General features: G+C 36.1%; 1 protein-coding gene across 5 annotated transcripts in view; it reads right to left on the bottom strand.

Moving 5' to 3' along the window:
* LOC149421772 (uncharacterized) overlaps positions 1 to 16,355 on the bottom strand; it is a 580,320-nt gene that overhangs the window by 12,969 nt on the left and 550,996 nt on the right. For all 5 annotated transcript variants that reach the window (XM_089635090.1, XM_089635091.1, XM_089635092.1 and 2 more), the window contains one exon: positions 6,217 to 6,528. In XM_089635090.1, coding sequence (XP_089491216.1) covers positions 6,217 to 6,528 — 312 coding nt within the window. The remainder of the gene's footprint in view (positions 1 to 6,216; positions 6,529 to 16,355) is intronic.

The following is a 16,355-nucleotide window of genomic DNA, read 5'->3' as shown; positions in this document are numbered from 1 at the left end:
CGATAAAACCTCTATGGATGTGCTTGTGCTGGGTCATGTCAAAACAAGTCACAAATCAAACATTCAAATTACGCAAAAAGATAATTGAAACTGAAACGTGTGGAATGAAAATGAATAAACTATAAAATAATTATATGTATTTTCTCCTATAATAAGCCTGTGGCAGACCACGCTACAAGCGCGCAATATTATCGTTGCTAGACCTATTTCAGCAAATCGCTCGCAAATAGGCCAAACCATGATGCGTATAGCGTAATCTGTCAGCCCTATTCATTTCATTGTTCTCATAGATTTTGCAATTTTTCTGTTGTACCCCAGAAGAAGTTTAGAGTCGAAAAACCTGGAAAGACAATTTCGACATTATTAAAATACATTCTTTAGAGATCGTTGAATGGAAAGAAAATCCGATGGTGCAAAATTATGAGAAGAGGGTGGACGTGGAAAATACATTTTCTTCTTGAATAGCCAGTTCACAAATTAAATTGAAATATTTGTAAAAAATCTTTTTACAATTGAGTATTGTCTTGGAAACCAAAAAGACTAGGTGCGAACTTAATGCATCAAGTCTTTTTTATAAGACTCAACAAACATATAAATAAACATATCAACAAACAATAATCTATTATCTAACACATGTCTTCACCCGAATAACTTGTACCTTAGATTGTGCTGACAGCAGCTATGAAGAAGAGTATACCATCTACCCACTAGCAAAATCCAAGTCAATTTATTTTAGCCCATACAAATAATTTTCGGTCGATTCTTCTAAGATTTATGTAATACCGCGGTTAGAAAGTTTGTTCGAGGGAACCGTTTAATAGAGGATCCGAAAGGAATACAGCCTGCGCAGTTAAGCCGTGTTTAACAGTTAATTAGACTAATTAATGGGCAGGGCGTTAGCTGAGGCTAAATTAAGACGCATTACTGTCTCCCGCAGTTCGAGGGATTCTGCTCGGCGGTTTTTAGTAGCAACAGGCCCCGGGTTAGGCTTAGGCTTGATGATGTACGGTACCTACCCGGTTCTATCAGGTACCTACCCATCACAGTACATACTATAACTAGAGGGCAAGTAGGAACTGGAAGCCTTGCGGGGGCCGCCCCTCATTCTACTCTAAAAACTCGAATTTCAATGAATTGTTGAATCCTTTTGAATAACTTACGCCCTAATTGATTAATATAATTAAAAGAACGAAAGTATTAAAGACGGCTACAATTAATTTAGTCTTTAGTGTAGGTGCAGGTACTTGTTGTATTTTGTTGGACTGTTTGTTCAAATTTAATGATCTAATGTAAGCACAGATACCCATTATTGTTATTTAATAGCGATACTTTTTTGATAAACTTTAAGAAAATCTCACGAAAATATGGTGATAAACTTTGGTACTGCTTGTTATTCCGCGTTCATCCGGAGTAAATCGATTCATGTCTTGTCGATTTGTATTCTGCGTTTGTTTACTTCACAAATGTCAAAACCGAATTGACATTTGGCGCCATTTGCAAAAGTTATAGCATTTTCCAATTGGGTGATTACTTTTGCTCCGCCCTGTACCTATTACAACCAGGCAAGAATTTTGTTTGTATTCCGAAATATGAAATATGTACATAATTGAAACAGGTGCCCTTGAGGTGATTTTTCACAAAAACGGCGCTCTACAAATTATCCAATTATTATTATTATTATGTTGATAATCAAAATATGTGTCGAATAATCGAATGTTTCGAATTAATATCATCGAAAAAATACGAATTTTTAAACCTAAAATTTGGTAGAAAATTGAATAGTTTCGCTACTGCTTTCAAGTCTAGAAGGTGTATTCTCCACCCGTCCTCGGTTCAGGCTTCTAGCTGCTAAGGGAGTACCTGCCCAATGTATCAGCGGTGGCAGGCAGCTGACAGAGGCCAAGTAGCAGTGACAGAGGCCAAGTAGCAGTGACAGTGGCAGTCAGTGGCAACTGGCAACGGGGCCGTCTCATGCAGCAGGCTTAGCATCAAACTTGTAGGTGGCGGTTTGGATTCCACTTGCGCCTAATCCGACATTATCGCGCGGCTTAGGGCCGGATTACCGGCAAGTCGGGTTCACTGGCGTTAGTTACTGCCCCATCCGGCTTAAAGCACCAGGGCTGTTGCCATCGGGTAGGAGCACTGCCCCGCGGTTGCCACCGCAATCATACGCCACTGAGAACTATCTGAGAACAGTAAATTTCCAAGCTAGTGCCTTGGCCCATGACTAAGTTACCCATTTGAAGCTTTTAAATAAGTTGAGTATATATATTATTAAGTATTCATGTCTACTCTGAAAGTGTGGCCATTACGCAAAAATTAGAATATAAACCTTCGACTTAAACGTCACGTACAGTGTTGTCAAACATTTTTATTTAGCGGTCATGACAAAAGTAATAAGGTAGCGCGCGAACGTTTTCCAATGATAAAAGAAAACTAATTTCGGTTGTCATGCGTAACTCTGGATTCAATGAACTCAAATCAGCTCTGAATTTAAACGGCATTTTCAAAATTGGAACTGACTGTGTGAAGAATTCAGACAAGCGATAAAGTACTGTTTTTTCTTTGTCATTTTCAAAATTGGAACCGATTTAACAAGAATTCGACTTATCAAGTCGTGACTTTTCACGGGTTTAAACGCGTTGGGTAAATGAAGGAAATAAAATAATTTATTATGTTGTTGAAATTTGCTATCTGCACATAAATTAAAAATAATCTCAAAATAATATCCCAATCTATCTAAATGTGGAACGTAATTATATACGTTAAAAAATACTGAAGTTGTTTTGATAAAATTTGAATTAACATTATTTATTTGTTAACAGTTCACAATTAATAATTATTACTAATAATTCGCCATCAGATACTTCAGTCGGGCCATGAGTCAGAATAATAGAAGAGTATGTATGAGACGATGTATGAATGTGAATGAGGCAAGGAGTGTATGCCAAGACCGAGTTGTTTGTCGGTCTCTGCCTACCCCTGCGGGGAAACGGCGTGATGGTTAGTTATTTAGTTAGTTTTTTCAGTTCACAATCTTAAAATGTATTCTTTAATTAATTTACACTCACAATGTACCTGCTGATTATTATAGGTAGGTACATTTAAATAATATTATTAGGCAGGTTTATTTCCAGGTGAAAGTTTTTCCAAGCAACCATTCCGCTACAAATATATATATATATATATTTATTAGGTGTAATAACACATTGGCACAAATGAGAGTTAGCGTAGCCAGCCTGTTAACTAAGATTTCGGTCTTGACTCGGTTATACAAAGCTCTTAGCTTCAGTTACGCCTGCAACATTAATTCTAATTCACACAAGACCTCCTCGAGTCCTCGTGCATGTTACGGATACGGCTCTGCAGTATTTTGCAATTTCTGAATACGACACAATAATTTGATATGATTCAGATACCGGTAGATTCAGATTACGCAATACTAATTATGATTACATAGAGCTTGTAGACATTAAGATGTTGGCCAACCATTGCAATCACTGTCTAGTGTCCGGCAAATCTCAATCAGGGAGCCAGTGGCGGTTCGAGCAATGAGGCAGGGGATGCTGTGCCTCCCCTAAAAATAGAGGAGAAAATCGGAAAAAGATGTACGTATCCACACATCCAAAATATAATTTCACTTCAATTTATAAATTTCAAAAGCTTTAAAGTTATTTCAATTTAAATATTACCCAATGTTCGTATTTCACTAGGACTGCCTTGTTTTTTTATGTAACTCATCATAGCAATGGGACGTGGCGCGCCACATTGCCACATTGGGTTTCAGCTCGTTTAACTACTATAATACCTATGCAACGCAGTACAACAATACGATAATGAGGAAGACATCCGCCTCCGTGAGCCACTGTTCATGTAGGCGGAGAGGGATGGGAAAGTCACATGGAACAGCAGCTGACATGGTCGCGCGTTGTTCAGTTTGAGGCGCGCCTCAAACAACGAACACTTCCGCAACAGAACCGATCATTCACTATTAGCTCTAGTGAAAAAGATTTGTTTCTTTTTTGATTTGTGATAATGTACGCGGCATTTCCTACAGAGTACAGCTATTTTGATTAATTTAGTATGACGAATTTGCAGTTGACGGTTTTTTTATCTAGTCTAACTTGATCATGTTTGCACATTATTATTATTTGTTATTGTTAGTTTGACGTAGGTAGTACCTACTTTGCATTGTTTTTAAGTATGTATGTATTAAAGCGTAGGTAGGTGTAGGTATGCATATACCTATAACCTAAATAATACTAGAAAAAATTTGTTTGTGCCTCCCCACTTTTCAACTCCATAAACCGCCACTGAAGCTACCGGACACTAGATAGTGATAGCAATATTTATTATCCCAATACAACAGTAGTTGATAGGTATTAGGCTGAGCAACACAGCCAGCATGCAGTGTTCTGTCATAGGTATAACCGACGCTAACTAACAATCAGAAATGTGTGCACGTCGCCTGCTGGTGGATCTAATAAGGTTATATTGCTGAATGCCAGTCCTGAGATTAATCATTTGCGCAATAATAATAACATGCTCAATACTATACTCGAATTGCTTAAATACCAATCATGAATTGTTTAAATGAATTCCTCGGCTGGTTCAAGTCCTCCATCATTGCACAAGTAAAATTTTCAGCTTAATGAGGTGGTAAAAGGAGATTTTCAAATATTGTCACGTTATTCGTAACCCGGTAATTTTTGGACTTTCTAAAAAAAATAACATAAAACATAATTGAAGCAGACAGCTGATTATCTCAAGTAACAAAAGCTCTTAAACTGTGAGCTTTAGCGTCAAGATTTTTGCAGCTTTTCTGTCTGGAGGTCAACCCAACTATTTCTATGTTTGCAGCGTCATTTCCATTATGAGTAATGGATCTTTGAATGTCTACTCAAGTGTCGCTAATACAAGGGGTAAAATCATGAAATAATCTATTCATAATCTAACCATGAAGCAGGCAGCAGATTGTTTGAAGCAACAAAAATTCTTGTACGGTGAATTTTAGCTTCATGAAATTAGCAGAGCACCTGGGACGTCTAGGTCAACTCAACTAGTTTCACATATGCAAAGTTATTTCCATCGTGAGCTATGGAGCTTTGAAATATCTTACTCAAGAGTCACTTAATATGGCGTATGTTGGTTCCATACATTTCAATCCAAATTTTGGGTATCACCGGGTAGTAAAACTAGTAAATTAGATATATTTTGCTTGCTATTTTACCAACTAAGTAGGTACCTACCTACTGTTATCGGCATTACAATTAATTTACGGTAGTTGATTTAATTGAATTCGTTTAATTTTGATAAAATATATTAAAGATAAAATATTGAAATAACATCTCCATATTTTAGCATTTCTTCAATTATTGTTTAGTTTATTTTTTAAATGTCAAAGCGAGTACTTTGACTTCAGCGAATCGGAAGAATGAACGATTTTGTAGACAGCTCGATGAAAACCATAGATGAATATTATAAATAGACGAGACACTGAATGAAAAAAATGGCCACACTTTTTGATGGAGGTTGGTACTTCCACAGACAATCCTTGGCGGGACAGGATTGTCCCGCCAATATTTATTTCCCACTATTCCAGAAAGTTTGTTAAACTACAACACTCTTTTTAACGATGTGAATATGCTTAAATTGTCGGATAGAAGGATTTTCATTGACTTGGTATTATATATTTGATAGACCAGAATTGCTTGCATTGATAAGCTTTCAGATTCTACTACGTAATACATACTAGAAGTCGGGATTTATTTCAGAAATTCTGGGACCAACTATCATATTTATTCCTAATTGCCCAGAATACTAACGGAGGGGAATAACTATAGGAGTCACCGCCCAGTGGACGTCTTAAATTTGTCACTAAATAATACAAAAGATTGTTACTGAGGCAGTTCAGTAACATATAACAATATATAATTTTTACTATTCCTACGTAAAAGCCCCTAAAAAGGACGTTAATAAATAAATAAATTTAGTCGATCTAGAACTTCGTAGAACCATTGTAGGCGTTTTGCGTAGGTATGCCAATTCTGTGATGAAAATGGTAACCGAATAAAACAGAACAACGACAAAATAGAACATTATAAAATACTACGTCAGGTTAGGATAGGTTGGTTTAAATTAGGTGAGGTATTTTTTTTATCTTCACTTTTCTTCAATGTTCTGTTTCGTCTTGGAAACAGGTAAAAAAATACGCACCTTTTGCGAAAGCAGCGCTCTGACCACCTGGTTAGCTACGTCGTCCAGGCAGCGCTCGTACTGCTTCTTCTGAGGGTCCAAGGGACTGTTGGACTGTGCCTGGCTAGCGTGGTTAGCCACCTGACCGCCCAGAGCACCGGCCGCCTGCTGCTTGGGGGCTGACTGGTTGTTGCTGGGGGCGGACTGACTGTTGGCCACTTGGCTGGCGGTCACTTGATTATTGACAGCTTGTAAAGTGGCAACTTGATTACGTAGAGATTCGTTTTCGGCACTCAGCTTTGTCAGTGAAGTTTGGTAGTGAATGCTGCGAGCCTGGAAAAATAATAAAATTAAAATGAACAACATAATTTATCACGAATCACGATTTGTGTGTTGGATTCAAAGATATTAGAAGAACGAGATGTGCTATGAGCAGTTCATACTGTGTGGAATTGTTTTGCCCAGTGTCGCCAGTTTTGTTCACCAATACTACTGTACCACTAATACAGAGAACAGATTTCTGTGCGTACACGTCCCGATAGTATTCAAAGTACCCTAATTAGGTAGTACTCCGTCTACGGTCCGGCAGCCAACATAGCATATCTCGTCCTTCTAATATCTTTGGTTGGATTACATAAAATATACTTTTTAAATCAATGGACAACAATATCTTAACGCCATCTAGTTTCGAACACAATCGAATCTTCATCGGGGCAGTATAGCACTTGGAAAAGCGGTAATCTTTTAGGCTTCGTGCCAGAAGAAATTTTAATTAACTAATATGGATTATATGGATATTTTCGCCAAAGTTTGTACATGTTTTCATACATTCCGGTCCGTTACTTTTACGTTCCACCAATATAGTTTCGGAATGGACGTAATGGATAATTTCATAATTTCCGAAATGTTACTTTTTTATTTTTATTTTATTTTATTTTATTTGTGTATAAAAAAATTTACAACATTACAGATTATCTAACTAATTGTAAAAGTACCATTTTCACAGTGAGAATGTAGCGCCAAAAACCTTACAAACTCATTGAATTTTCCGAAGAATATGTCGAAGTTTTATCTAATATATTTAAATAGCGTATCGCTCTTCCTACGGGCGAATTCGGGTACAGATTTTTACCACTCAATCGGCAATATAATATGTTATGGTGACGTGCCCGAGAGTGAGACAAATAATCTGGGACGAATAAATGTTACAGGTGGTTTTTCAATGTTGCTTCAAATTTACTGCATATTTTCTAAAAATATTTTTTTTATTATTTTAATATAGATCATTTGGGTTACATTAAAACATACATATTTTGCAAAATATAATATTAAGGTTCATAATTAGTCATGTATACCTTATCAGAAAAGAGGAGCTCTTGTGCCTGATAAGGGAGCCACGATTCTTACTTAGATTCAATGTTATAATATTATTTTATGTGTAAAATATATATATATTTTTTTTTTAATATAAGTTTTTTTGGAAAAAAAGTTTGTATTTATTTATTTTTTCAAATAAATAAATAAATATATAATATGATATAAGCTATATAAAATACTACGAATGTAATCAAACATAACTAAAATTAGTTACGAATTAAGACTTTGTTCAATATTTTGTAGAGACATGTAAAAACTCACGTTACCTTTTGATGTAAATAATCGATTAAAAATATATACACGTTCGACAGTTGTATAACTGACTGAATAATGTAAATAAATAAATTTTGGTGTTATAAATACTACACCACTTTCAAATATTCCATATTACATAACTATGAAAAAATTAATCGTAATCCCACCATTCAGAATCTAAAGGCTATTTGAAATGGCTTTAGGGCGTTTAATGACCAACCAGCCATGTACTAACCCAACCTTTATCTTCTCGATTTCACTCCATTCAGACTTATAACGTACCCAAATTGTAGATTCCATAGTCCCACTGACTCCTGACAGTTTTGACGCTTCTACCGTATTTATAATAAAAAATAAAAAGAGGTGAGCACCAGGGTATTGTATATAATTTGAAAGTTCTTTAAGAGTAAAGAATTAAATCCAATCAACGGTTGAACCCTATTCTATAGCAGAGCTTTGATGACTGACAGGATAAAAGAGATAAATAATATTCAATAAAATTTTCCATAATTTTCTTTTTGTGTTACTTTAATCTCTTTGCAAGTGACACCAGCACACATCTCAAACAATTTTAAAATTTCCTCAAAGTTTCTGGGGTCTGGGCAAAGGGAGGGATGTTTTTCAGTCCTTTTATATAATATGCATAATTCAAACAGATGATTTAAATTAGGGGAGGACATTAGGCAACCGCCTATTTGGAGTATTCCAACTTGGTTGGCTGGATAATATGGTTTTTTGAGGGGTATTGAATGCAGGGGTTAGGACATACCACACCACGAGGAAGTATAAGGTACCTACTCAAATGTATATATTATAGCTACAATTTATAGTCCCGTGCCTACCTAGGTAGTTGGCATTATCGGGCCTCCCCATAAAGGGAATATCCCATTGATTTGTTTTACAATACGTTTAGGCGCACTAAACCCATTAACAACCCCAATAATCAAAGTGCTAAATTAATAATCTTTATTAGTACAAGTATTATCTGATTGACCAAATGGCTAAATAATAAAAATGTATTACCTTGTTTTCTTTTGTTCACACATGAATTTGAATATCGGGCATTGGAAGTATGTAGAGTGAACAGATTGAGAAATAAATTAATGTTTTCTAAAATCCAATAAACGTTTAGGTTGATTGAAACCTGTTGATTTTTTTATTAAGTTAATAATAATAATCACTTGAAATTTTGTTGAGAGGTTGCGGTTTCGACTCCCAAAAATTTATGTTCTCCTGGTGGGGTGTTCGCGAAACACAGTGAATTATTTACAGTTGGTATCAATCAATCAGTATTTTTTTTGTCTTTCGTAAAATATTTGATAATATTTTTTAACGTAATAATACAATTGATTCACAATAATACTATATCAAAGACACACGTGAACAGACAGACTCTCGTAGTGAGAGGTGTTCACGAAGACTAAAATCTCTAAATAATTTAAAATAAAGTAGCTATCCGCGTCTGTCTGTTTGTGCGTTTAGTTCTTCTAAACTACGCAACCGATTTTGGTAGGGTTTTCTTTATCGTCTAGAAAAATTCTTCGGAAAGGTTTATATATATAATACATGCATATTATGTTTATAGAAAGTAGAGTAAATTCGATATTTATCACGGAATTCAAAACCTCAAAACTTTACTACAAATCATTCACAACCTCGAGCAACGACGCGTCGTTGCTCGGGTACCCGTGTACCCGTGTACCCGTGTACCCGTGTACCCGTGTACCCGTGTACCCGTGTACCCGTGTACCCGTGTACCCGTGTACCCGTGTACCCGTGTACCCGTGTACCCGTCGCGACGGGTACACGTCAGCTAGTAGGTAGCATATAAATCATTTACAGTATATAGATCATTCTTACTTTATGCAATATTATATTACTATATACAATCTGCTCATGTACAAATAAATGTTTAAATAATAACTGTAAAATAAATAGCTTTGTTTTCCAGGTGCTTACAGTCAGGTGAATGTTAAATTTTATCGATTCAACAAACATGTATTTTTGACTGTAAGACACGTCAAGAAATATAATACATAAATGGAATAATACGAATAAAATATATTATTTCTGACATTTTAATATTAACGCCAAGCAGTAGACACAAAAATATGCTATTTGAAGGTTTGCGGTATGTTTACACCAACTTACTTAGCTGTATATGACAAATAGACATATTTTTGACAGATACTACGAAAAGTTTGAATGGAAAGAGAGCTGCGAGGGACAAGAAGAGTGCTCTAGGAGTTTGATGGAGGGGATGAGAGAGGGGGTGGGGGGAGGGGCACCCTCAGCGGTTTAATACAAACAAGGGGCCATTTAAAAGCTTCCGATGCTTCACGGTCAGCAAGCCGCCGGGAAATATTATATTTCAAGCAGACATTTTCAGAGCTTCTAGCTCTTGCCATAATCATGACGACACTTGGAACATACTGCGTACAGCAAAAAAGAAAAAAAAACTAGATTGATGACGTCGAAAAATTTAGAATTTTATTATTTATCAACCATTTGTAGTTTATCATACCGTAGATTAGGTAATAACGTAACGTCGTGTAGGTACCGTTAAAGCGATGCCATACGTAGTAATGCAAAATCATGTGTTTTTGGTTTGAAAATTTGGTCGCCTAGAAATGTTTCAGATGCTTTAGTTAAATACTGCGAGTAGAATACATCTTGGCCTTTGAAATAATCGAGTATTTTTTTAGATAAGTCTTTTTAAAAGCCCAGAAAAAAATAATGTAAAGGCCTATTAAAACTGCTTTAAAGTTCAAAATCTCCTACTTACGAACCCATGTTCGGTTATGATTTACTGTATAATGTGGCAAATTAAGTTATTTATAAAATGATCAAAAAAAAAAAATATTTATGCCTGAACATCAACAAAATAAAAGGCACTTTTTGGTCATGTTTTTTTTCTTGCATAAATCAAAACAGGCGGATGCTGTTAAGCGGGAATTTAAACCTTATCGCCATCTACGTAAGGGTTGTTATTGATAGCGGATCAATTTAAAATATTACACGACGTAGTGCATCGCCTTAACGAAGCTCTACAGCCTACGTAGAGTAAATCTGTAGGTAGATACCGTGCTAATATTGAGGTAATTTTTGCGCCGGATGGAATCGAACCCACAGCCTCTAAACTCAAAGTCAACCGTGTAGACCATTAAGCAACGCAACGGATTGTGGAATTTTACCTAGACCATTTTACCTTGAGAGGATGTAATGATTTTCACGGCCAAAAGTATTATAGTGATTTATTTTTGGTGTATTATGCCATGTTGTGCTACCTCCTTCTTTAACAAATGTTTCGGACAGGATTACAGTGTCCATCATCAGGGCAGATGTGACCTGATGGTGGACATTACTCCAAATACCCCAAAAATAAATCACTATAATTATATATACTTTTACTATTTTAGAATCGGGACCGTGTGTTACTGTATGAACATGAATATACGCGTAAAATCTGGGACACCCACATGTACGTAAAATCTGGGACACCCACATGTACGAAAAAAAAACAATTTTGTGAAAATACAATATCGGAAATTTTTCACCAACTCTCATTCAGATTTCTTTGAAAACAAGATTTGCGATAATAGCGCTGATTCTAGATCGTGGGAATAGGCATTTTCCATAGAGTGAGAAGCTTTAATGGTTTTGATGGCATTTTTAAATTCCTTGCCGTGGATGTATTAATGACTCTTCCATGTAGCAAGGGTTTGCGTTTGGCGTGCGCGATGCCCGCCCCTGTACAGTGTACACTGTACAGTACAGTGGTGTGTAGGTACAGTTCGCAGCCCCACGAAGGTTCGGGTCCCGCTGCCGCCCCCGCTGCCCCAGGCTTGAATTATTGCGAAAAGGGGGCTGTTATTGTGTATTTAAAATGGGAAACCCCCTTCCCATCGAGTGGTCGCACTGATACATGTGTACGGATAGGACTCAACACAGGTTTTATTTGACAACCATTCAATGTAAATATGACTGGAATTGAAGGTATTTTTTATTCATGTCCAAATCACAAAGGAATAAATACATTGTGTGCTTTCAATCACGAAACGGCCAAAATACTATTGACATCGTCATCGAATTTCTGAATAATGATGAACGAGACATTAAATAAAGAGCATTAAAACTGTTAGTTTAAACAATAATTTTAAGCAGTCACGTAATAATGGTATTAAATAAGAATATACTTATTACAGTGCCAAATCTACTAATGATGGAAGTTTGATACTTGAGACTGCCCGAAATGTAATCCCCTTTAAACTATCGGATTTCTCAGGGTCTGACTGTTGCATATAAATGTTACCAGAGTTCGTAAATAAATAGTGGTGAATTTTCCCATTTAACGTTTGCAAGTTTCCCTTACTGTGGTATTTACATTACGTTCATCCACCCGGATTCCTGATGCGCGCTAAATCAGGCGGACATACACAGACAGAGACGTGTTTGCCATTCTCTGCAAAACGCGACGAGAGCCCAGACAGCGCGCGATGCTTTTAATTGCAACGATTTAATTGCTAAAAAGACACGTCCAAACGTTGTCACCGCAGATGTTTATTTTATACATTGAGCAACACGAATAAACGGAGGGTTCAGCAGGGCCCGAGGGCTTGGGGAGGAAACTGGAAACAGGGAGGGGGATGGTAGCACATAGCCTCTTGTACCTACCTATTTAAAACTCGAATATAAAAAACCAGACTTAAAATACAACCCACCACACAGAAAGGTTAACGGAATAGACTGCTTGTCGATAAATTTCCAATCGAAGGTTATATATATTTTTGCATTAATCCAGTTTACTGAAGGCTCGTTTTGAAGGCTGTGGCCGGAGTTTTTATTTGTTAAGTGCGCCACCGTGGGGATGGATTAACCGGGGAGAGGTTCGGCCGTATTTAAAATGCGTATACAATTCATTTAGAGCGCGCTAAGAGGGTCGTGAAACTCTGTTAGGCCGAATGCGTACATCGGTGATCCGAGGAAATGTAACGAACACCTGTCGCCAAATTTCGCAGTAAACGGGTAAAGGAACGGGAGAAATTTCCTCTGTTTTACATATGCAAACACAACGCAACGGTGTGTAATTCTGGAATTATTATTCAGGTTTATTGAAACGAAAAACATGGCAATTTGAAACAATAAAAGTACCCTTATACTTCTTGAATACTACACACACATTTAAATTATAGGCGGGTGTGTATAATAACGCAATGTGAAAACAAAGTTATAAGTTTTATTGCTGGTAAAATAAGTGTAAAAAAACTACTTAAAAATGAATTCACAGATTTTTAGCTGCACTTGGTTATGTTGACTTTTTTTATTTTAAATTATTAAATTGATACTCAATCAGCAACTATTTATTCAATGCAGTCGGTGAATTAGATTACAAACTACATGACGCGCGAATTTAGCGTATCAAACAAGTTTTATTGCAAAGTGTGCGGATCCAGGCCAACATACATATTTCATCAACCCTTACACGGGGGTGGAAATTAATCGTCCATAAATGACGTCACGCGAAGTGTGCGCCCCTTAAGTGTTAATTGAGATTGTGGAAGATGAAAAATGTAGTCTTAATTATAGAAATGTTACCCCGTGCTTAGAGCGAGTGCAACGCAACCCATCAATCAAATCATATAAAGGAAGATAGTATATAAATACATACAGCATCCCGTCATCTCTATCTTAACGAGTCTGGTCTGTGATGAAGCGCTCACACTAATGGGGCATGCGAGATGTTAATTAAGTTCACGATGGGAAAGTGTTGGACGAATGGAGATGTGAAAATCCGGGAAAAGATAAGCAATGCCTACCTACATTGTAAGTTAAAATTATCTCTACTGGGTGGCACAAGGCATGTGTCATTCCATTCCCATGTCGCTCACATCAGATAAAATATCGCTGAGAACGATAAGGATATTATATTATTTTGGAATAATGAGAATCTAAAATATACTAACCAGTGAGAGATCATACGTGACGTCATCGTTGCAGTATTGTTTTTAAACAGGACGAACGTCGATGACGTCCGTACGAGTTCTGACTGGGACTAGTTCATGAACCATGTTGACATATTTAATACTGTTAAAAAGAGCGTCAGTATCAATAAATATATCAATCTAAAATATTTGCATCTTGTAACTACTTATAAAGCAGAACGTCTATTTCGCTAAAGAAATAAAACTCATGAAATTTGCACAAACTGTCCCGTATATAATTTTTAAATCAACCCAATGATATTCTGCTTTTAATTTCATTACGATGAGCTATGGAGTTCGGAATACCCATATAACCATGAAAAAATAAGTTTATTCCGTATTTTTATTTTATGTCAAAGTAGAATGTTATTACTATTATTAAGGAAAAATGAATAAAATTTAGCAAATTCCAGAAAATCCAAAGTATTGCAATATTATATAGAAAGAGATATTTGTTCAAGCAGAGAATTGAATTGAATACAGTTAAGTAGTAAACTGTGGAAACTTGTAGTCCAGTTAAATCCGGTGAACTTAATCGGAACCCAAGAGTTGTAGGGGATTACCGAATGATGGGTGTTTGCAGTTTGATCCGGTGAGGGAGAGGGGGAAGGGGCTGGTTTGATTCTGCCATGTTTAACCGGGACCTCTAACCCGCTCCCTTCCCTCTGCGAGATGCGCCACCGCTAAGGGCTGGTTATCCAATCAGCCGCATAAATCAAAACTTCCGTTTCCTTCCGCAAGGAAAAGTTACGCAACTTCCGCTTTGGGTCAGAGGTCGCTATTTGGAGCTGGAGACAATTTCGCAATGAAATTACTTCACCATATTCTTTTTTTGTTTTTTTGAGAACTTCACGAATTTGACTAGACTGAGACAAATGTTGGGTTGTTCGAACCACGTCGCACTTTACTGATGATCAGTGAAATTCAAACTTTTCATATTTAAACATTACCCCCGTCAATTGCCGATTATGACGGTAGTACTGATAAATTTGAGGGGTGATTGCAATTTGACCAAATGCAGAAAAGGGACGAGAATCAGCGTTTAATGGGGGCCGATCCAGTGAAAAATAAAAAAGGCACTGTTCGTCGATTTGATTGTGAATCATAACATAAAAATAAAATCAAATAAAAAATAAATAAAATCACCTTAAATAATTTAACTGATTATTAGCATCACATAATATATCAAATTAGTTATCTTATACTATTATTTAGTAGGTTAGTTTTATATAAGGTATATTAATTTTATTTTTACACTTCACTTTATGTTTAACTAATTATAATTCCTCTTTACAGACGATTTTAATCTGAAATAATGGATCAATTTTTGTACAAACTATGATACATATGTGAAACAGGTATGATTGGAGATTTTCACGACCACAAGTATTATAGTGATTTGTTCCATCATGATGATGGACAATACAATGCCGTGTGTAAAGAAGGAGGTAGCGCAATACGGCATAATACCCCAAAATCAAATCACTATTATATGTGACACAGTTTGAAACACTTCAACCTAAGGCTTTCGTAAATGTTTTAAGTTAAAAAATTAATAAAATTTTAGGCAGAGAAAAAAGGATCAAGAGAAGACAAAGAGAAAAGATCACTTGAAAATCTTCAAGAATGTCAACAACAAAATAATTTGGACTAATGGAAAAGTACTTTTTTTAGTAAACAGACTGAAATGGGTTTTATGAAAAGAGATACGACGCATTTAAAAAATGCCCTCCAAATATTTGGCTGGATTAAACGTAATAAAACGAACCCGAGGGCAAGTTATTAGGCAGCGGAAAGTCACGTGATCTCCCCACATTAAAATAGGCTGTCCATGATAATTCACGTTGGGTTTCCCCTCGCAACTTCGATGGATGTACCTACCGTGTTAGAAGCAATATGGTTAGTATTCTAATATCTCTCTCTCGGATTTGGTTGTTGCATTCTTCTGCTGAATGATTCTCCCTGTATGGAAACTCTCTCGGATCTTTGGGGAATAATAAAGGATAATAACCGTACAGTTTTGAGAGGATTTTCAGTTTTACTGTGCCCATAAACCTTGATAGGTTTTTAATGTATTTTCTTTTCATTCCATTTTTCAAACTGTAAAATTAATTACATTATAATATCGTCCCTTGAAAGTTAAAACCCATAGTAAGAAATTTAACAAGATTTACGTGTGTGCTTGGTGAGAAATTACAAACAATATGATTGATTTTTTTTTTAACTTTCTATATGACCATCACACACGTTTCACAGGAGGGAAAGACAGAGAGGATAGACTGCCATACAACTCGACTCATACATACTCTTCTCATGTTCTGACTCTTGACATGACCCAACTCAAGAAGGTAGATATATTTTGTTTAATTGTATATTGAGTAAGTTCATATAATATTTTACGTAGATAAACTAACACTCGTATACATGCTTACATTTCGTTATTATAATCATAGATATATAATTGATATCTTTGCGTGTTATATTCTTATATTTATATTCTTCAGACTTTCGGGCATTACATCATACATTTTTAATCCTTTATACATT

Source organism: Hesperophylax consimilis, chromosome 8 (assembly GCF_061612785.1).
Source record: "Hesperophylax consimilis isolate HC1 chromosome 8, BYU_Hcon_1.0, whole genome shotgun sequence".
NCBI classification, from domain to species: Eukaryota; Metazoa; Arthropoda; class Insecta; order Trichoptera; family Limnephilidae; genus Hesperophylax; species Hesperophylax consimilis.
The sequence above is the reverse complement of the archived record's forward strand: the minus strand, read 5'-3'. Positions and strand labels throughout refer to the sequence as shown.